Here is a 22,207-nt window from a genome sequence, read left to right as displayed (position 1 = left end):
TTCAAAACGTCACTCACAGATGCTCTGAGTTCCTTCTCTTTGAGTCAGCTCATTTATATGGCTCCACTGATCAAGGCCCACCCTGAATGGGTGGGGCCACGCCTCCATGGAAATATCCCATCAGTTATCATCTACAGTTGGGTGGGGCACATCTCCATGCAAACAACCTAATCCAAACGTTCCAACTTAATCCCCACTATTATGTCTGCCCCACAATATTGCATCAAAGAATATGGCTTTTTCTGGGGGACATAATACATTCAAACTGGCACAAACACCAAGGAAGAAAAATTTTGCCAACAAAACAATGGCATGACATCAACTGTAAGATGCATCCAATTTTCAAAGACGTTAAAACATGGGAAAAAGTGTTGTCCAATAGACGAAATCTGACAGTAAGCACTTAATGTTAAATTGTTAAATTACTGTCATTATGCAGTGGAATAAAGGACAGAGTTAAGGTTTGGTAGCTGTAATGTATCTCTCTAGTGTACTGCTCCAATCAAGATATGAGTGCCAAGCATGAGTGGCAAGCATCCCAGTGGGATAGGATATCCTGAGGATGTAGCCAGTAAGGCAACCAAGAGTGAGGGAATCCAATGCTACTCTGCTAATGGTTCAAGTGGGCTTCAACAAGGAAGGAGGCATACCTCAGTGGTATAAATACTTGGTCCTGAGCATACAGACTAGTTGCAAAGAGGACACGAATTATATTGGCCTGCTTTAGCAGCTTTAATAGGAGGAAAAATCAAGATAAGTAAATCCTTATCATTTCAATTTAACTGCAGAATATTAAATTACCTTGATGCTATTAATGCTATTAAAATACTGAAATTATCATTTATTTATCACAAAAAATGAAAAGAGCAAACCATATGAAAAATTATCAGTCTTCTGACAAAAATCCAGAAAAGATTATTTTAACAGCTCTTTTTATATTATATCCATTGTTATTGGGGTTTATATCTCTTGATACCCAAAAAAGAAAGCAATGGATTCTAGAGGCCAATGAAACACTGGATGGATTGTTACTAGTTGTCTAAGTCAAAGGTATATTTAATCTAGGACTCTTAAGCTTTGATTGACTCATAGGATTTCATGGGTAACTGAATTAGTGTCAGTAGATCCAATGAAATACTAATATCATCTTTAGGTCCAATCAAGCTTTTGAAAAGTGTCTTCTTATATATAAGATGAAAAATACTGGTATCTAAGATGGCAGCATAGAGAGGAATGGAAGCCAAGTAGTCCCCTTGGAAAAACTAAAAACAAAACAAAACAAAACAAAAAAAACAGAAATAACTAGTAAATAAGCCAAAATAAGTGCAGGGAGACAAACGTGACCATCCACTCATCATATACCAACCCGAATTGGGAGGAATGCCTTAGATCACAGCATAAAATCTGTAAGTAAAAACTGTGGATCCGGACCTCCAGAAGATGGTGGTTAGGAGAGACAGGGCAAAAAAATGCCTCCGTGAAAAATACTAGATAAAAGCCAGAAAGTCACCCAGAACATCAGTTCCAGCGATGCACCAGCTGGACAAGGTCTGCTAAGCCACAGGGACTGTGCACTTGGTGAAACCAGGAGTCTGCGTTCTGAAACAAGTGAGTAAGCACTGCAGTGTGGGGAAACCATGGGTTGGCGTTTGGAGTTAGACTAGTTTTTTTTTTAAAAACCAAAAGTGGCTGTGGATACAGCAGTGAGAACTGCACAGGGAAGTGCGGCAGGAATGGCGTCTCCACTACCTGTTAGTACGCCTCAGTATCTGGTGTGGATGATAGCCTTTTGCGCACCTGCTGCTAATTGTCTTGGAGCAAGGCAGGCAGAGGTTAGCCAAAAGGGGGAAAAAACCACGCCCCTTGCAGCCATCTTCCCAGCGGGCTGGGAACGCTCCTCCCTGGCACCGGCACCACAGCCCAGAGCTGCGCCAAAAAAACCCAGGGTGATGGGAAGTGTTTCCAGCATCACAAGCACATGCCACAATATCAGGTGTGGACAATAGCCTTTTGCGCACCCACAGCTAATTGTCCTGGAGCCAGGAAAGCAGAGTGGTGCAAAAAGGGGGAAATTAACACACCCCATTGAGCCATCCTTTCAGCAGCCTGGGAATGCCCCTACACAGCCCTGCAACCCAGAACTTCCCTTGAGGGTTGGCGGGCACTTGTGATGTAGCAGAGCCTTCCCTCAGCAGAGGCCCCTGAAGGGCATGGCTTGGAAAAAGGACCCACATGGAAATCCCAGGAACCATATGCCAACACCAAGAACTTGTGGGTCAGCAGCAGAGACAATCTGTGGCGAGACTGAACTGAAGGTTTAGACTCTTGGAACAGCCTTAAATCTCCAGGAACACCTGGGTGGTTTGATTGTTAAAGCTGCCCTTGCTTCCTAACCACTCAGACACACACCCCACATTCAGGGCAGACAGCACCAACTACACATGCAAAACTGGTGCACCAATTGGACCCCACAAGAATCAGACCCCCACACACCACAAAGACAAAGTTGGGGAGAATTGGCTTGTGGGGAATAGGTGGCTCACAGACACCACCTGCTGGTTAGTTAAAGTGCACACCACCAAGCTGTAGATCTGACAAATTAGAGAGACGTATTTGAATTAGCATATGTATCCTAAAAGAACCCTATCAAGTTAAGCAAATGCCAAGAGGCCAAAAACAACAGAAAATTTTAAAGCATATGAAAAAACCAGATGATATGGGTAACCCACACCCAAGCACCCAAATCAAAAGATCAGAGGAGACACAGTACTTGGAGCAATTAATCAAAGAACTAAAGACAAACAATGAGACCATGGCATAGGATATACAGGACATGAAGAAGAGCATGGCACAGGATATAAAAGACATGAAGAAGAGCCTAGAAGAGCAAAAGGAAGAAATTTCAAGAGTAAATAAAACAATAGATGACCTTATGGAAATAAAAGAAACTGTTGACCAAATTGAAAAGATTCTGGATACTCATAGTACAAGACTAGAGGAAGTTGAACAATGAATCAGCGACCTGGAGTAGGACAAAACAGAAAATGAAAGAACAAAAGAAAGAATGGGGAAAAAATTGAAAAAATTGAAATGGACCTCAGGGATATGACAGATAAAATAAAACATCCAAATATAAGACTCATTGGTGTCCCAGAAGGAGAAGAGAAGGGTAAAGGTCTAGAAAGAGTTTTCAAAGAAATTGTTGGGGAAAATTTCCCAAACCTTCTACACAACACAAATACACAAAGCATAAATGCCCAGCGAACTCCAAATAAACCCACTCTGAGACATATTCTGATCAGACTGCCAAATACTGAAGAGAAGGAGCAAGTTCTGAAAGCAGCAAGAGAAAAGCAATTCACCACACACAAAGGAAAAAACACAAGACTAAGTAGCGACTATTCTGCAGCCACCATGGAGGCAAGAAGGCAGTGGCATGACGTATTAAAATTCTGAGAGAGAAAAACTGCCAACCAAGAATTCTTTATCCAGCAAAGCTCTCCTTCAAATTTGAGGGAGAGCTTAAATTTTTCACAAACAAATGCTGAGAGATTTTGCTAATAAAAGACCTGCCCTACTTCAGATACTAAAGGGAGCCCTATTGACAGAGAAAGAAAGGAGAGAGAGATATGGAGAAAGGTTCCATAATATTAGATGAAGATGCATTTTTTTAGCCATATAGTGACCACTGAATATGTTTGGCTTTATTGTCATCATAGTCATCATAAGACACAACCCTACATTAAATTATTTTTAATTCCATATTTCAGAGAGGAATAAACAGACATTGCAGAATGGTGACATTATGAAAGAGAAAACATACTTGGTATCAGATCCTATTCCATGCTACTATTGCTTTCATTCTATTTCAAATGGATAACGCAAGTTTATTGTAGGGCATTCTTTCTGAAACACTAGGAGTCAGAAGATGAAGATACTTACCTCACTTTTCTGACTTGCTGATTGTAAATGTGGTCATATCACTTAACTTGTAAGATGATTCTTAGTTTCCTAATTGATAAAACAGGAATTAGACTAAGAATAATTAGAAACTATTAAATTTATGTCTGAAAATATAGACTTCTTTTGAAAATCCAAAGGAATACTCATACTTTTTGAGACCATTGAAAATTGTGTATTCTCAATTATGTTTTATTGGTTGCTGTAGATTAGATGCCATTATCTTGAGATAGGCATTAGATATATAGAGCAAAGGCATATAGAGAGCAGTGTTGGTGAAAATGTCTATTTATATATGAAGAGACATCTGTTATTGTAGTCACTGAACCACTAAATTTAAGTGGCAATTATTAACTTCTATTTCATACACTGAAACAAAAGAACATTAATTGTGGACCCAAGATTTGCTATTTATTGCATAGTTAATGGAAAATACTGAACCATTTTAGCTTCTGAGTCAGATAGAGGGTTTGGCAAAAAAAAAAAAAATCTATTTACGCTCTGATCCCTAAGCTTGTATAGTTTACAGTGAGAATTCCTATAAATAAAACAAAATTATCTCAATGCATTTAGTTCCTTGGTTCAGATAAAAATAATTTGAATAGCAAGAGTTATGTGTAGGCATGTTTGTAAATATACAAAGGAGGAAGAAGGGGAAGTATTGCTCTGTATTCAGATTTATTCTGCAACCTAGGTATGGTGAGAATAGTGCAACAATATCCTCATTTGTAAAATTTATAACACGGCCACTATTTTGTGATATCAAATAAGATGACTATAAATATCTGAAAATTAAATACTATTCTGAAACTTAAAAAATAATAATAGAGGGGCATATAGGGAAAATATACCTGTTGCAAACTAATTACAGTTAGTAGTATTTTAATGTTCTTTCATCAACAGTAACAAATGTACTATACCAATACTATGAGTCAACAATGGAGGGGGGGGTAGTTAGGGGTATGGGAGGTTTTGAGTTTCCTTTTTTTGCCTGTATTTCTTTTCTGGAGTAATGAAAATGTTCCAAAAATTGAAAAAAAAAATTATGTGGTGATGGATGCACAGCTGTATGATGGTACCGGGGTCAACTGATTGATTGTACACTTTGAATCTTTGGATAATTGTATGGTATGTGAACAATCTCAATAAATAAGAAATTTTAAAAAAAGATGAAAAACGCTTCTTAACATTGGGAGAGAATGACCAACAGATTTTAAATTTTGTACCTGGGCTAAAGGCACTGAAAATTTATTTTGTTACTCTATCTCAATAACTTCACTTTAAAGCGTGTGGCTCTTATATGGTAGGCAATGGGCTAAGGTTTAAGTGATTATTATCTATTGATTTTGGACAAGTGGGATGGTGTAGCAAGAATTTTAACAGAAGAAGTGGTACTTCTGGGGTAGATTTCTGATATTGCCACAGTACCCGGCTGATTGTTGGCAGCCATTATAATGAAGAGAAGGAAGACCAATAATTTTGTTCAGTGTTCTCAATAATGATTTGCCCTAGGTCAGAACTAATGACCAAGTAACAGGGCTGTGGTCTGAATAACCTTTTTGGCTGTAATAAGGTACTTCAAATTGCTGGCTCCTGTGGAAACTTCTGGGGAAGATGGTGGAGTAGAAGCTCCAGGACTCACTTCTTCCTCCAAAACAGCTAGTAAACAGGCAAGAATAGTCTGAAACAACTGTTCAGGAGCTCCAGAGGCCAGAAGAACACTGTACATCATCCAGGTAAGAGCAGGAGGAAGAGGCAGATAAACTGCAGTAAAGAACTGTGAGTAACCCTCTACATGCAGTAGTTGCTGGCACCCATCCATCACTCTCAGGGCAGGCCACCTTGGGATCCAGACCCTAGCTAGTTGCTGCCTTCAGAAATGGACAAAAATATTCTATTCCCCAAGAACAGGGCAGGGCATGGCCAAGCACTGACCATTGCTTTTGATTAGTGAATTTGGATCACTGGGTCCTGGCTCTGAGCTACTGTTTCAACCTGCCGTGGACAAAAGGGGAGGCAGCCACTGTTTCAACGCAGCCACTGTTTCAACCCTGCCCCTGGAAAGGGTAGAGGCCATGGAGGTTTAAAGACACAGTACATCCGTAGGGCTTCAGGGAACAGTTTGCTGAAGGATGCCATCTGCTTGGCAGGCCAGGAAAGTGCAGTTTCAGGGAGCCATCAAAAAGGCTTTTGGTAGCCTTCCTGAACCTCTTCCCAGGGCACTTTGGAGGCAGTGTGTGCCCCTTTGTGAGTCCCTGACCATGTTTTGGCTTGGAAATACTGACTTTAGAAAGTCCTCTCCAGGGTGATACTCTCCCCTGAATTTTCCCTCCAAGCAAAAGCAGCTAGAGACAATGAAAGGAATGGAAAAAAAAAAAACAAAACTATAGAGGCAAAACAAAAATAGAACAGAACAAGATTCCCAGAGAAGGTAAAGAGGAAAGAAGTTTTCTCCTGGTGGTGAAACAATTGCACAAATAGTAAAATCTTAAAAATTATACTTCATATGCCTGGCAAGAATCAGATGAAGAAGAGGGGAAAAATCTCATCAGTTAAATACAGGCTATTCTAAAGGTCTAGAATAAATTGAACCAAGTGTCAAAGAAGAGCCTTAACAAAGCCAATAAACAATAAAACCCTAGGCAAGAGAGAGAAACTGACCTTCAGAGTAAACTCATCAAGATAATCAGACGCCTAGACATCAGCAAAAAATTACAAGCCATACTAAGGAAAGGGAACATATGGCCCAGTCAAAGGAAGAAATTAAAACTTTGGAGGAGACACAGAATTTGGAACTATTAAAGATGTTTAACCATATCTCTAAAATCAATTCAAGGAGATGAAGTAAAATATGGCTAAAGAGATAAAGGTTAATAAGACACTGGGTGAGCATAAAGAAGAATTTGAAAGTATGAAAAGACACATAACAGAACTTATGTGAATGAAAGGCACAATAGAATAAAAATACACTATGCCTACAATAGCAGATTTGAACATGGAGAAGAAAGAATCAGTAAACTAGAATTGACACAACGAAATCTTACAGACAGAAGAACAGATAAAGAAAAGAGTAGAAAATATTAAGCAGGGTCTCAGGGATTTGAATGACAGCACAAAGCACACAAACTTATGCATCATGGGTGTCCTAGAAGGAGAAGAGAAGGGAAAAGGGGTAGAAAGAATATTTGAGGAAATAATGGCTGAAAATTCCCCAACTCTTATGAAAGAAATAAATATACAGTCCAAGAAATGCAATGTAACCCAAGAAGAATAAATCTTAACAGACTTCTTTGACACACATACTAATCAGAATGTCAAATGCCAAAGATAAGAGAGAATCCTGAAAGCAGCAAGAGAAAAGTGATTCTTCACATACAAAGGAACCACAATAAGATTAAGTGCTGATTTCTCATCAGAAACCATGGAGGTTGGAAGGGAGTAGTATAATATATTCGAGGTACAGAAAGAGAAAAACTGCAAGCTAAGAATTTTTTATTCAGTAAAACTGTCCTTCAAAAATGAGGGAAAGTATAAAATATTCACAGATAAATAAAAACTGAGAGAGTTCATCAACAAGAGACCTGCCATACAAGAAATACTAAAGGGAGTTCTGCAGGCTGAAGGGAAAATACAGGAGAGAGAGGTTTGAAGTAGAGTGTAGAAATGAAGATTTTCAGTAAGGGTAACAAAAAGGGTAAAAAAGAGATAATAAAAAGGTATGACATACAAAAAACAAAGGATAAAATGGTTGAAGTAAGTAGTACATTTGCAGTAATAACTTTGAATGTTAATGGCTTAAACTCCCCAATCAAAACACACATATTGGCACAATGAATAAAAAAGTATGATCCAACTATATGCTGTCCACAAGAGACTCACTTTAGACTCAAAGACATAAATAGGTTGAAAGTGAAAGGTTGGGGAATGAAATTCCACTCAAACAGTAACCAAAAAAGAGCTTGGGTAGCTAATACTAATATTGGACAAAATAGACTTTAAAGGTAGAATTGTTATGAGACAAAGCAAGACATTACATAATAATAAAAGGGGCGAGTGTTGGTTCAGATGTATTGTGGCCCCCAAAACGCCATTATCTTTGATGCAATCTTGTGGAGGCACACTGTATTAGTGTTGATTAGGCTGGAACCTATTGACTGAGTGTTTTCATGGAGATGTGACTCAATCAACTGTGGCCAAATTTCCATGGAGGTGTTACCCCACCCATTTAGATGGGTCTGAATTTAATCACTGGAACCATATAAATGAGCTGACAAACAGAAAGGAAAGGACTCAGAGCAGCTAAGAGTGACATTTTGGAGAGCAAGTGAGAGTGACATTTTGGAGAGGAGCTTCAGCTAAGAGAGGACAAAATGCCCCAAGAGTAATATTTTGGAGAATACCATTTTGAAATGCAACCTGGGAGCAAGCAGACACCAGCACCATGCCTTCCAAGCTAACAGAGGTTTTCTGGACGCCAATGGCCATCCTTCAGTGAAAGTACCCTGTTGTTGGACACTTTATGGTCTCAAGACTGTAACTCTGTAACCAAATAACCCCCCTTTATAAAAGCCAATCTATTTCTGGTGTTTTTGCAAATGGCAGCATTAGCTAACCAGAACAGGCAATCCATCAAGAAGAAATAACAATGAAAATATTTATGTACCTAATCAGGGTGCCCCAAATGCATGAGGCAAACACTGGCAAAACTGAAGGTAGGTGTCTCTACAATAGTAGTGGGAGACTTCAATACACCACTCTTATCAATGGATAGAACATCTAGTCAGAGGATCAATAAGGAAACAAAGGACTTGAATAATATGATAAATGAACTAGACCTAACAGACATATACAGAACAGTGCACACCAAAACAGCAGGATATACATTCTTCTCAAGTGCTCATGGATCATTCTCCATGATATACCACATTTTGGGCCACAAAACAAGTCTCAATAAATTTAAAAAATTGTAATCATACAAAGCATCTTCTGTGACCATAATGGAATGAAGCTGGAAATCAATAACCTGCATACAACTGGAAAATCCACAAATGTATTAGTTAGGGTTCTCTAAGGAAACAGAATCAATAAGAGATATCTAAAAATACAAGATTTATAAAAGTATCTCACACAACTATGGGTATGCACGAGTCCAAATTCCATAGGGCAGGCAGCAGACTGGTAACTCCAATGAAGATGTCTGATGAACTCCTCAGGCAGCAAACTAGGAACTCTGATGAACATGTTTGATGAACTCCTCAGGCAACAAACTGGCAACTTCAACAGACTCCTCAGGAAACACTTCACTGGTCAGCCGAATAAGTGAAGGTCCTCTATCTGTCTCACTTAAAAGTATTCAACTTATTGGACTAAATCCCGCTGATTGCATTCTCTCATTGTGGAATACATGCCCTTCGTTGATGTAACCAGTCACAGCTGCAGCCAGTTGACTGATGATTTAATAAACCAGCATTCTGGTTTATTAACCAGCCATAAATTCCTTGCAGTAATGGTTAGGCCAGTGCTTGCTTGACCAGACACCTGGGTACCATCACCTGGCCAAGTTGACAGATGAACCCAACCATCACAGTATACTCCTTGCCAACTTGGCAGTTATACATATCATCTTAAGCCCTACTTTAGCTCTAAAGTATGGTTTAAGAACAATAACTGACATATATTTCACCTAACAATATTCTGCTGTCCTATGTATAAGAAATGCACTAAATCTCTCCAGAATAGGGTGATATTAACTCTTAAAATTGATTTCTTTTAACTTAAATACTGCAAATTGAACAATACAGCTCATGTCATATGATAAGGTAATAAGACAGAGAAGAAAGCAAAGATATTTACTTTACAGACAAATACAAACATACTCATAACAAAACAAGGAGGAAACATTCATGCCATCATAGTCCCCATATCTATAACTGGTCACATGGCTGTAGTTCATATTTATCACTACCTTCTTCCACTACCCATTTCATGTTCCCTTTACCCTCAGCAAGCACTTCAGCTGGCCATGGTTCCTTGCCTGAAGTTTCTTGGCCATTGTTAGTCCTGCCTGGATTGGGTTGTTGCAGTTTTCCATTGACTTGACTCACAGGGCATGGTAGTACTAAGAGACGCCCTAAGGGATCTCTTGTATTCCAGGAAAACTCTTCTTTACCTCCATTGTGTAGCTGCATTGCTATTTCCCCTTGTTAGGATCAATCACCCCAGCCAGTACAGTAAACCCCTTCCTTGCCTGTTGACTCAGAGGCATAAGAAGCCCAAAGTGGCCAGGTGGCAGTCTTAACTTCCAGTTCAATGGGGTTAATGTGTTTCCTGGAAAAAGTACTCTTCCTTTTGGAACAAAATCTTTAGACCAGCAGAACTTAAGCTTGCAGGGACAGGAAGCAAAAATTTTCCTAGTGAATTGCTAGGAGTGATAGTGAGTTGTGCCACTCCTGTTTCCATTCCTTGATTCCTGGATCCGTGAATCCTGGTGTGATGGTTAGGTTCATGTGTCAACTTGGCTAGGTGATAGTACCCAGCTGTCTGGTCAAGCAAACACTGGCCTAACAATTGCTGTGAGGATGATTGTGGCTGGTTAATAAACCAACAGGCTGGTTTATTAAATCATCAGTCAATTGACTGCAGCTGTGACTGATGACTCACCAAAGGGTGTGTCTTCCACAATGAGAGAATGCAATTGGCTGGATTTAATCCAATTAATCAGTTGAAGACATACAAATGAGACAGTTAGAGGACCTTCACTTCTTCTTTGGCTGCCCAGTGAAGCGTTTCCTGAGGAGTTCGTAGAACACGTTTGTCGAAGATCCCAGTTCATTTCCTGAGGAGTTTGTTGAAGTTGCTGGTTCGTTTCCTGAGTTCATTGGACATCTTCCTTGGAGTTGACAGTTTGCTGACTGCTCTACAGAATTTGGACTCGTGCATACCCACAGTTGTGTGAGTCACTTTTACAAATCTGATAGAGACACCCCTCATTGATTCTGTTTCCCTAGAGAACCCTAATACGCCTGGCTATGGGAGAAACAGCACCATAGAGTGAATGCTGATTCAGAGCATACAGAGCCTTCTGGAGAACATTGCCCCAGCCCTGCAAGGTGTTGCCACCTAGTTGGTGTTGTAGTTGAGTCTTCAACAGGCCATTCCACCATTCTATCAACCCAGCTGCCTCTGGATGATGGGGAACATGGTAAGACCAGAGAATTCCATGAGCATGTGCCCATTCCCTCACTTCATTTGCTGTGAAGTGGGTTCCGTGGTCAGAAGCAATGCTGTGTGGAATACCATGACAGTGGATAAGGCATTCTGTAAGTCCACAGATGGTAGTTTTGAGAGAAGCATTGCATGCAGTGAAGGCAAACCACATCTGGAGTATGTATCTATTCCAGTAAGAACAAATCGCTGCCCCTTCCATGATGGAAGTGGTCCAATGTAATCAACCTGCCACCATGTAGCAGGCTGATCACTTTGGGGAATGGTGCCATATTGGGGACTAAGTGTGGGTCTCTGCTGCTGGCAGATTGGGCAATCAGCAATGGCTGTAGCCAGGTCAGCCTTGGTGAATGGAAGTCCATGTTGCTGAGCCCATGCATAACCTCCATCCTTACCACCATGACCACTTTGTTCATGAGCCCATTGGGCAATGACAGCAGTGGCTGGTGAAAGAGGCTGATTGGTATCCACCAAAAGGGTCATTTTATCCACTTGGTTATTAAAATTTTCTTCTGCTGAATTCACCCTCTGGTGAGCATTCACATGGGACACAAATATCTTCATGTTTTTTGCCCACTCAGAAAGGTCAATCCACATACCTCTTCCCCAGACTTCTTTGTCACCAATCTTCCAATCATGTTCCTTCCAATTCCCTAACCATCCAGCCAAACCATTAGCAACAGCCCATGAATCAGTACACAAACACACCTTGGGCCAGTTCTCCTTCCAAGCAAAGTGAACAACCAGGTGCACTACTCAAAGTTCTGCCCACTGGGAGGATTTCCCCTCACCACTGTCCTTCAGGGACATTCCAGAAAGGGGCTGCAGTGCTGCAGCTGTCCACTTTCAGGTGGTGCCTGCATATTGTGCAGAACCATCTGTAAACCAGGCCTGAGTTTTCTCTTCCTCAGTCAACTGATTGTAAGGAACCCCTCAAGATGCCATAGCTGTGGGCTGGGCAAGAGAAGGTAAGGTGGAAGGAGTGGGGGCCATGGGCATTTGGGCCACTTCCTCATGTAACTTACTTGTGCCTTCAGTACCTGCTTGAGCTCTATCTCATATAGACCATTTCCATTTTATGATGGAGTGCTGCTGTGCACACCCAACTTTATGGCTTGGTGGGTCAGACAACACCCAGTTCATGATAGGTAACTCAGGTCTCATGGTAATTTGGTGGCCCATGGTTAAACATTCTGTCTCTACTAAGGCCCAGTAGCAGGCTAACAGCTATTTCTCAAATGGAGAGTAGTTATCTGCAGAGGATGGTAAAGCTTTACTCCAAAATCCTAAGGGCCTGCGTTGTGATTCTCCTATAGGAGCCTGCCAAATGCTCCAAACAGCATCTCTATTTCCCACTGACACTTCCAGCACCATTGGATCAGCTGGATCATATGGTCCAAGTGGCAGAGCAGCTTGCACAGCAGCCTGGACCTGTTGCAGAGCCTCATATTTTTCCATTCTCCACTCAAAACTAGAAGCTTTTCTTGTCACTTGGTAAATGGGCTAGAGTAGCACACCCAAATGAGGAATATGTTGCTTCCAAAATCCAAAGAAGCCAACTAAGCATTGTGCCTCTTTTATGGTCATAGTAGGGGCAACAGCTTATCCTTCACCTTAGAAGGAATATCTTGACAGGCCCCATACCACTGGACACTTAGAAATTTTACTAAGGTGGAAGGCCCCTGTATTTTCATTGGATTTATCTCCCATCCTCTGTCATGCAAATACCTTACCAACAAATCTAGAGTAGTTGCTACTTCTTGCTCACTAGGTCCAATCAACATGATATCATCAATATAATGGACCAGTGTGATGTCTTGGGGGAGGGAGAAATGATCAAGATTCCTGCAGACAATATTATGACATAGGGTTGGAGAGTTGATATACCCCTGAGGTAGCACAGTGAATGTATACTGCTGGCCTTGCCAGCTGAATGCAAACTGTTTCTGGTGGTCCTTACTAATAGCTATTGAGAAAAAAAAAAAAAAAAAAAAAAACATCTGCCAGATCAATAGCTGCATACCAGGTACCAGGGGATGTGTTGATTTGCTCAAGCAATGACACATCTAGAACAGTGGCTGCAATTGGAGTCACCACCTGGTTAAGCTTACAATAGTCCACTGTCATCCTCCAAGACTCATCTGTTTTCTGCACAAGGCAAATAGGAGAGTTGAATGGGGATATGGTGGGAATCACCACCTCTGCATCCTTCAAGTCTTTAAGAGTGGCATTAATCTCTGCAATCCCTCCAGGAATTTGGTATTACTTCTGGTTTACTATTTTGCTAGGCAGTGGCAGTTCTAATGGCTTCCAATTGGCCTTTCCCACCATAATAGCCCTCACTCCATGAGTCAGGCAACCAATGTGAGAATTCTGCCAGTGGCTGAGTATGTCTATTCCAATTATGCATTCTGGAACTGGGTAAATAACCACAGAATGGTTCTGGGGACCCACTGGACCCATGGTGAGATGGATCTGAGCTAAAACTCCATCAGTCACCTGACCTCCATAAGCCCCAACTCTGACTGGTGGACTAGAGTGACATTTTGGGTCTCCTGGAATTCATGTCACTTCTGAACCAGTGTCTAATAATCCATGAAATATCTGATCATTTCCTTTTCCCCAATGCACAGTTACCCTGGTAAAAGGCTGCAGGTCCCCCTGGGAAGGCTGGGAGGAAGATTAACATAAGTTTTTGCCAGTGTAACAGGGTCCTTCCCCAAGGGTACCCAGCCTTCCCCTCATTCAAGGGACTCTGGATCTGTAAACTGTCTTAAGTCTGGGAATTGATTAAGGATCCATGACACTCTTTTTTTTTTTTTAATTCAAGGTAGACTTTTGTTCACTTGACCTAGAATTCTTCTGCTTATACATCTCAAACAAGAATTTAGTAGACTGCCCATCAATTTTACTGCTAGATACTCCATGATCTACTAGTGAACGCCATAAATCTCTGCGAGTCAGATTATTTTGACTGCTGCCTTCAGCCTGTTTTCCATTATGGTAGCCATGCCCACCTTGTCTTTGATGATTAACTGCTGCCACATGGCTTCTGCTGACTCGGGATCGATTATCCCCACTGTGTTTAAGGATTCCAGCTCAATGACAGCAGTTCCCACAGCAATATCTGACCTACAGAGAAGGGTGACTACAGAGCTCTTCAGAGATGACAGAGCTAGTCTCACAAATTTATTCCTCACAGTCCTGGTAAAAGGTGTGTCCTCTGGACATTCCAGGGGTGTGTGAGCAGGTCTTCCATGATAAATCCACTCTAACATTCCAATCTCTCTAAGCCTTTGAATCTCCTCCTCTACATTATACCAGGGCAGTTCTGGCATTTCGACCTCAGATAATGCCGGCCACCTTTTGATCCATGTTTCAGCTAACCACCCAAACAAACTGTTAACACCCTTTCTTACCCCTCAAGCTACAATGTTGAATGCAGAATCTCTACTTAGTGGGCCCATATCAGTAAATTCAGCCTGACCCAACTTTATATTCCTTCCACCATTATCCCACACCCTTAATATCCATTCCCACACATATTCCCCTGATTTCTGTCTGTGTAAGTTGGAAAACTCATGCAGCTCTTTTGGAGTATACTGTATTTCCTCATGGGTCACACTTTGTACCTCACACTTCAGGGCCTATTGGGACTTTAGTCTAGTTGTAGGTCTTGAAACACAGACTAGTAGTGGGGGTCAGTCATTAAAAGAATTAGAAGTATCTTTCAAGTCATTTACCTCAGGGTATTCTGTTGCAGTTTCATCTTCTGAAACAGGATTAATCTCTTCAGGCAGAGGAGTGAGGGCTGCTTTCTCAGGGGAGGTGATTACAGGATTAGCAGGCACTGAAGTGTTAATCTCTTTAGGTGGAGGTTGGATGGCAGGCTCCTTAGGGCATACTGGAGGTGGGGAAACTGTTTCCTCAGGGCAGACTTGAGTTGGGGGAGCTGTTTCTTCAGGACAGACCACTACAGGTATATCTAACAAAGACTCAGCATAATCCAGGGTCCCAGTGTTCTCAATGCCATTATTATCAATCCATATGTCACCATCCCAAGTTTCAGGATCCCATTCTTTTCCAATCAATGCCTTTACTTTAACAGCAGACACCCTGCAAGGTTGAGATTTTAGTTTATGTTGTAAATCTGCTACTGGCACAATGAGACTCTGCATCTGGTTTTCAGAAATCTCAAGTCTGCAGCCACAGGAAATAAGATTTTCTTTCAACGCACACATAGAAACCTTTACATCTGTCATACAGCACTTACGTTTTAAAATTGAAGACTTTAGCTCATCCCTTTCTAACTTTATCCAGCGTATCTAAGAGCAACCACCCAACATCATTATACCTCTTAACTCTGCAAAACTCTGTTAAGGTGTCAAAAATACTGTCACCTGGAGCCTTGCTTCATACAAGCATATGATTAGGAGAATCAAATGGTGATATTTTGCGTATCTCCATTGCCAACTCACACCATGGACTGTCAGTGTCATCTTGATTATTGGAAATGGACTCATCAGTGCCTTTGAATCTAATCAGGGTAGAAAACCAATTGTCAAAGCCCATTTTAAGATTCTGTCTCTCAAGAACCACTCCTGGTACCAAGTTGTACCAGTTAGGGTTCTCTAGGGAAACAGAATCAACAAGAGATATCTATAAATATAAGATTTATAAAAGTGTCTCACGCAACTGTGGGTATGCACGAATCCAAATTCTATAGGGCAGGCAGCAGACTGGCAGCTCCAATGAAAATGTTTGATGAACTCCTCAGGCAGCAAACTAGCAACTCTGATGAATGTGTTTGATGAACTCCTCAGGCAACGAACTGGCAACTTTGACAAACTCCCCAGGAAATGCTCCACTGGTCAGCTGAAGAAGAAGTGAAGGTCCTCTATCTGTCTTGCTTAAAAGTCTTCAACTGATTGGATTAAATCCAGCTGATTGCAGTCTCTCATTGTGGAAGACATGCCCTTTGTTGATGTAATCAGCCACAGCTGCAGCCAATTGACTGATGATTTAATAAACCAGCCTTCTGGTTTATTAACCAGCCAAAAATGTCCTTGCATTAATGGTTAGGCCAGTGCTTGCTTGACCAGACACCTGGGTACCATCACCTGGCCAAGTTGACACATGAACCTAACCATCACATGTATGAAAGTTAAATAATGCAGTCTTAAACAATCAATGGGCCAAAGAAGAAATTGTAAGAGAAATCAGTTAATATCTCGAGGCATAGTGAAAACGAGATCACAACTTATCAAAACTTATAGAATGCACTGAAGGCATTGCTGAGAGGGCAATTTATATGCCTAGAAAAAGAGCTAAGATCAAAGACCTTTGCACCACTGGAGGAACTATAAAAAGAACAGAAAACTAATTCCAAGCAAGCAGATGGAAAGAAATAACAAAGATTAGAGCAGAAATAAATGAAATTGAGAATAAAAAACAATAGAGAGAATTAACAAAACCAAAAGTTGGTTCTTTGAAAAGATCAATAAAATTGACAATCTCTTAGCTAGTCTGACAAAGAATAAAAGAGAGATGATGCAAATAAATAAAATAAAACATGAGAGGAGGCACATTACTACCAACCCCACAGAAACAAAAAGGATCGTAAGAGGATACTATGAACAATTGTATGCCAACAAATTAGACAAACTAGATGAAATAGAAAAATTCCTAGAAACACACAATCTACACTGACTAGAGAAGAAATAGAAGAGCTCAATATAGCAATTACAAGGAAAGGATTGAATCAGTCTACAAAAGCCTCCCAACAAAGAAAAGTCCAGGACCAGATCTCTTCACAGGTGAATTTTACCAAACATTCCAATAAGAGTTAATACCAATCCTGCTCATAGTCTTCCAAAAAATTGAAGAGGAGTCAACCATACTTAAATTCATTGTATGAATCAAACATCATCCTGATGCCAAAGCCAGATAAAGATACTAAGAGAAAATTACAGACCAATTTATCTTATGAATATAGATACAAAAATCCTCAACAAAATACTCGCAAATTGAACTCAAAAGCACATTAAAAGAATCATACACCATGATCAAGTGGATTTTATCCCAGCTATGCAAGGGTGGTTCAACACAAGAAAATCAATTAATGTAATAAACCTCATTAACAATTCAAAGGGGAAAAACCATGTGATTGTATCTATTGATGCAAAAACAACTTTGACAAAATCTAGCCTCCTTTCTTGATTAAAAACACTTCAAAAAGTAGGAATAGAAGGAAACTTCTTCAACATGATAAAGGCCATATATGGAAAACATACAGTTAACATACTCAATGGTGAAAGATTGAAAGCTTTCCCTCTAAGACCTGGAACAAGACAAGGATGACCACTGTCACCACTGTTATTCACCATTGTACTACTTCTAGCTAGAACAGTTAGGCAAGAAAAAGAAATAAAAGGCATCCAAATTGGAAAGGAAGTACTAAAACTTTCACTATTTGTAGATGACATGATCCTATATATAGAAAGTTCCAAACAATCTACAACAAAGCTACTAGAGATAAATGAGTTCAGTAAAGTGGCAGGATACAAGATTAACATGCAAAAATCAGTAAGTAAAACAATGAAATATATAGGCTTAATTTAACCAAGGAGGCAAAGGACTTGTACACAGAAAACTACACAAAAATTGCTAAAATAAATCAAGGAAGACCTAAATTAATGGAAGAACATTCCATGTTCATGCATTGGAAGACTAAATATCATTAAGATGTCAATTCTACCAAAGTTGATTTACAGAATCAATGCAATCCCAATCAACATTCCAACATCCTACTTTGCAGAAATGGAAAAGTCAATTATTAAACTTATTTGGAAAGGTAAGGAGCCTGAACAGTCAAAAACATCTTGAAAAAGAAGAATGAAGTTGGAGGGCTCACAAATCCTGATTTTAATCATAATACAAAGTTACAGTGGTCAAAACAGCATGGTTTTGGCATAAAGGTAGATATAAATACCAATGGACTCAAACTGAGAGTTCAGAAATATACCCTCACATCTATGGCCAGTTTATATTTGACAAGGCTGCCAAGTCCACTCAGCTGGAAGAATAACCTCTTCAGAAAATGGTATTGGTAGAACTGCATATTCATATGCAAAATAATGAAAGAGGACCCTTATCTCACACCATACATAAAAATTAACTCAGAATGGATCAAAGACCTAAATATAAGAACCAGGACCATAAAACTCCTAGAAGAAAATGTAGGGAAGCATCTTCAAGATCTTGTGGCAGACAATGTTTTCCTAGATTTTATACCTGAAGTACAATGAAAGAAAGAATACATAAATGGGAACCATAAAATATTAAAAAGTTTTGTGCATCCAAGGACTTTGTCAAGAAAGTGAAAAGACAACCTACTCCATGGGAGAAAATATTTGGAAACCACATATCTTATAAGGGTTTAATATCTAGAATATATAGAGAAATCCTATATATATATAGACTATATAGAGAAATCCTATAACTCAACAATAAAAAGACAAACAACTCAATTTAAAAATGGGCAAAATACTTAAAATACTTTAATAGACATTTCTCCAAATAGGAAATACAAATGACTAAAAAGCACATGAAAAGATGCTCCATATCACTTGCTATTAGGGATATGCAAATCAAACCACAATGGCATGTCTTCTCACACCTACCAGAATGGCCATTATTAATAAAACAAAATTACAAGTGTGGGAGAGGATGTGGAGAAATAGGAATACTCACTCATTGCGCGTGGGAATGTAAAATGGTACAGCTACTGTAGAAGACAGTTTGGTGATTCCTCAGAAAGCTAAATATGGAATTAACATATGACCTGGTGTTTCACTTCAGTATAGCTGCCAGAATGCAATATACTAGTAATGGATTGGCTTTTACAATGGGGATTTATCAGTTTACAAACTGATATTTCTAAGGCTATGAAAGTGTCCAAATTAAGGCATCAAGAGGAAGATAACTTCTCGGAAGAAAGGCCACTGGTATCCGGAGTTCCTCTGTTAGATAGCAAGGCACATTTCTAGCACCTGCTGGTCCATCTCTCATGGGTTCTGTTGCTTTCAGCTCCTGGCTTCAGTAGCTCTCTCAGTTTTTCTGGGGGCTTTCCTCTAAGATTCTCTAGGCATCTCTCTCTCTGAGGTCTCTCAACTTTCTTTTCTGTCTTTTATCATCATGAAGGACTCCAGTAAAGTATTAAGACCCACCTTGAATTGGGTGAGTCACACCTCAATTGAAACAACCTAATCAGAAGATCCCACTCACAATTAGTCTGCACCCATAGGAAAGGATTAAAAGAACATGTCCTTATCTGGAGTACATAACAGCCTCAAACCAGCACACCCAGCAATTCCTCTACTAGGTATATACCCCAAAGAATTGAAAGCAGGGAATCAAACAGATATTGGACCCCCACAAGACTCACACCCCCACTCACCACAAAGACAAAGTTGGGGAGAACTGGCTTGAGGGGAATAGGTGGATCACAGATGCCACCTGCTGGTTACAGAAAGTATACTCCACGAAGCTGTAGATCTGACAAATTAGAGATAAGGGTTTGAATCAGCCTACATATCCTAAAAGAACTCTGTCAAGCTAAGCAAATTGCAAGAGGCCAAAAACAACAGAAAATTTTAAACCATATGAAAAAACCAGATGATATGGATAACCCAAGCCCAAGCACCCAAATCAAAAGTTCAGAGGAGACACAGTACTTGGATCAATTAATCAAAGAACTAAAGATGAACAACAAAAGGATGGCATAGGATATAAAGGACATGAAGAAGAGCATGGCACAGGATATACAGGACATCAGGAAGACCCAAGAAGAGCATAAAGAAGAAATTGCAAGAGTAAATAAAAAATAGACAATCTTATGGAAATAAAAGAAACTGTTGACCAAATTAAAAAGATTCTGGATACTCATAGTACAAGACTAGAGGAAGCTGCACATCGAATCAGTGACCTGGAGGATGACAGAATGGAAAAACGAAAGAACAAAAGAAAGAATACAGAAAAAACTGAAAAAATCGAAAAGGATCTCAGGGATATGATAGATAATATAAAACATCAAAATAAAAGACTCATTGGTGTTCCAGAAGGGGAAGAGGAGGGTAAACATCTAGGAAGAGTATTCAAAGAAATTGTTGAGGAAAACTTCCCAAATCTTCTAAACACCATAAATACACAAGTCATAAATGCCCAGCAAACTCCAAATAGAAGAAATCCAAATAAACCCACGCTGAGACATATTCTGATCACACTGTCAAATACAGAAGAGAAGAAGCAAGTTCTAAAAGCAGCAAGAGAAAAGCAATTCACGACATACAAAGGAAACAGCATAAGACTAAGTAGTGACTACTCATCAGCCACTAGGGAGGCGAGAAGGCAGTAGCATGACATATTTAAAATTCTGAGAGAGAAAAATTGCCAACCAAGAATTCTTTATCCAGCAAAGCTCTCCTTCAAATTTAGGGGAGAGCTTAAATTTTTCACAGACAAACAAATGCTGAGAGAATTTTCTAACAAGAGACCTGCCCTACTTGAGATACTAAAGGGACCCCTACCGAACAGAGAAACAAAGAAAGGAGAGAGATATGGAGAAAAGTTCAGTACTAAAGAGATTCAGTATGGGTACGTTAAAGGGCATTAAGAGAGAGGGGGGAAAATATATCTGACAAACATAAACCAAAGGATAAGATGGCTGATTCAAGAAATGCCTTCACAGTAATAATGTTGAATGTAAATGGATTAAACTCTCCAATCAAAAGATATAGATTGGCAGAATGGATTAAAAAAAATGAACCATCAATATGTTGCATACAAGAGACTCATCTTAGACATAGGGACACAAAGAAATTGAAAGTGAAAGGATGGAAAAAATATTTCATGCAAGCTACAGCCAAAAGAAAGCAGGAGTAGCAATACTAATCTCAGATAAAACAGACTTTAAATGCAAGGATGCATGAGAGACAAAGAAGGCCACTACATACTTATAAAAGGGGCAATTCAACAAGAAGAAATAAGAACCATAAATGTTTATGCAGCCAATCAAGGTGCCACAAAATACATGAGAGAAACACTGGCAAAACTAAAGGAAGCAATTGATGTTTCCACAATAATTGTGGGAGACTTAAACACATCACTCTCTCTTATAGATAGGTCAACCAGACAGAAGACCAATAAGGAAACTGAAAACCTAAACAATCTGATAAATGAATTTGATTTAATAGACATATATAGAACATTACATACCAAATCACCAGGATACACATTCTTCTCTAGTGCTCATGGAACTTTCTCCAGAATAGATCATATGCTGGGACATAAAACAAGCCTCAATAAACTTAAAAAAAATTGAAATTATTCAAAGCACATTCTCTGACCACAATGGAATACAATTAGAAGTCAATAACCATCAGAGACTTAGAAAATTCACAAATACCTGGAGATTAAACAACATGCTCCTAAACAATCAGTGGGTTAAAGAAGAAATAGCAAGTGAAATTGCTAAATATAAAACGATGAATGAAAATGAGAACACAACATATCAAAACCTATGGGATGCAGCAAAAGCAGTACTGAGGAGGAAATTTATAGCACTAAATGCATTCATTAAAAAGGAAGAAAGAGCCCAAATGAAAGAACTAATGGAGCAACTGAAGAAGCTAGAAAATGAACAGCAAACCACTCCTAAACCAAATAGAAGAAAAGAAATAACAAGGATTAAAGCAGAAATAAATGACATAGAGAACAAAAAAACAATAGAGAGGATAAATAACACCAAAAGTTGGTTCTTTGAGAAGATCAACAAGATTGACAAGCCCCTAGCTAGACTGACAAAATCAAAAAGACAGAAGACCCATATAAACAAAATAATCAATGAGAAAGGTGACATTACTGTGGATCCCAAAGAAATTTAAAAAAATTATAAGAGGACACCATGAACAACTGTATGCCAACAAACTGGATAATACAGAGGAAATGGACAATTTCCTGGAAA

The 22,207-nt window shown here is 39.5% G+C and overlaps 1 protein-coding gene across 1 annotated transcript in view; it reads right to left on the bottom strand.

Annotated features, from left to right (window-relative positions):
• The window catches only part of RADX (RPA1 related single stranded DNA binding protein, X-linked), a 101,105-nt gene that overhangs the window by 28,647 nt on the left and 50,251 nt on the right, over positions 1–22,207 (bottom strand). Inside the window, 1 exon segment of the mRNA XM_037820875.1 lies at positions 651–730. Coding sequence (XP_037676803.1) covers positions 651–730 — 80 coding nt within the window.

Source organism: Choloepus didactylus, chromosome X (assembly GCF_015220235.1).
Source record: "Choloepus didactylus isolate mChoDid1 chromosome X, mChoDid1.pri, whole genome shotgun sequence".
Lineage (NCBI taxonomy): Eukaryota > Metazoa > Chordata > Mammalia > Pilosa > Megalonychidae > Choloepus > Choloepus didactylus.
The sequence above is the reverse complement of the archived record's forward strand: the minus strand, read 5'-3'. Positions and strand labels throughout refer to the sequence as shown.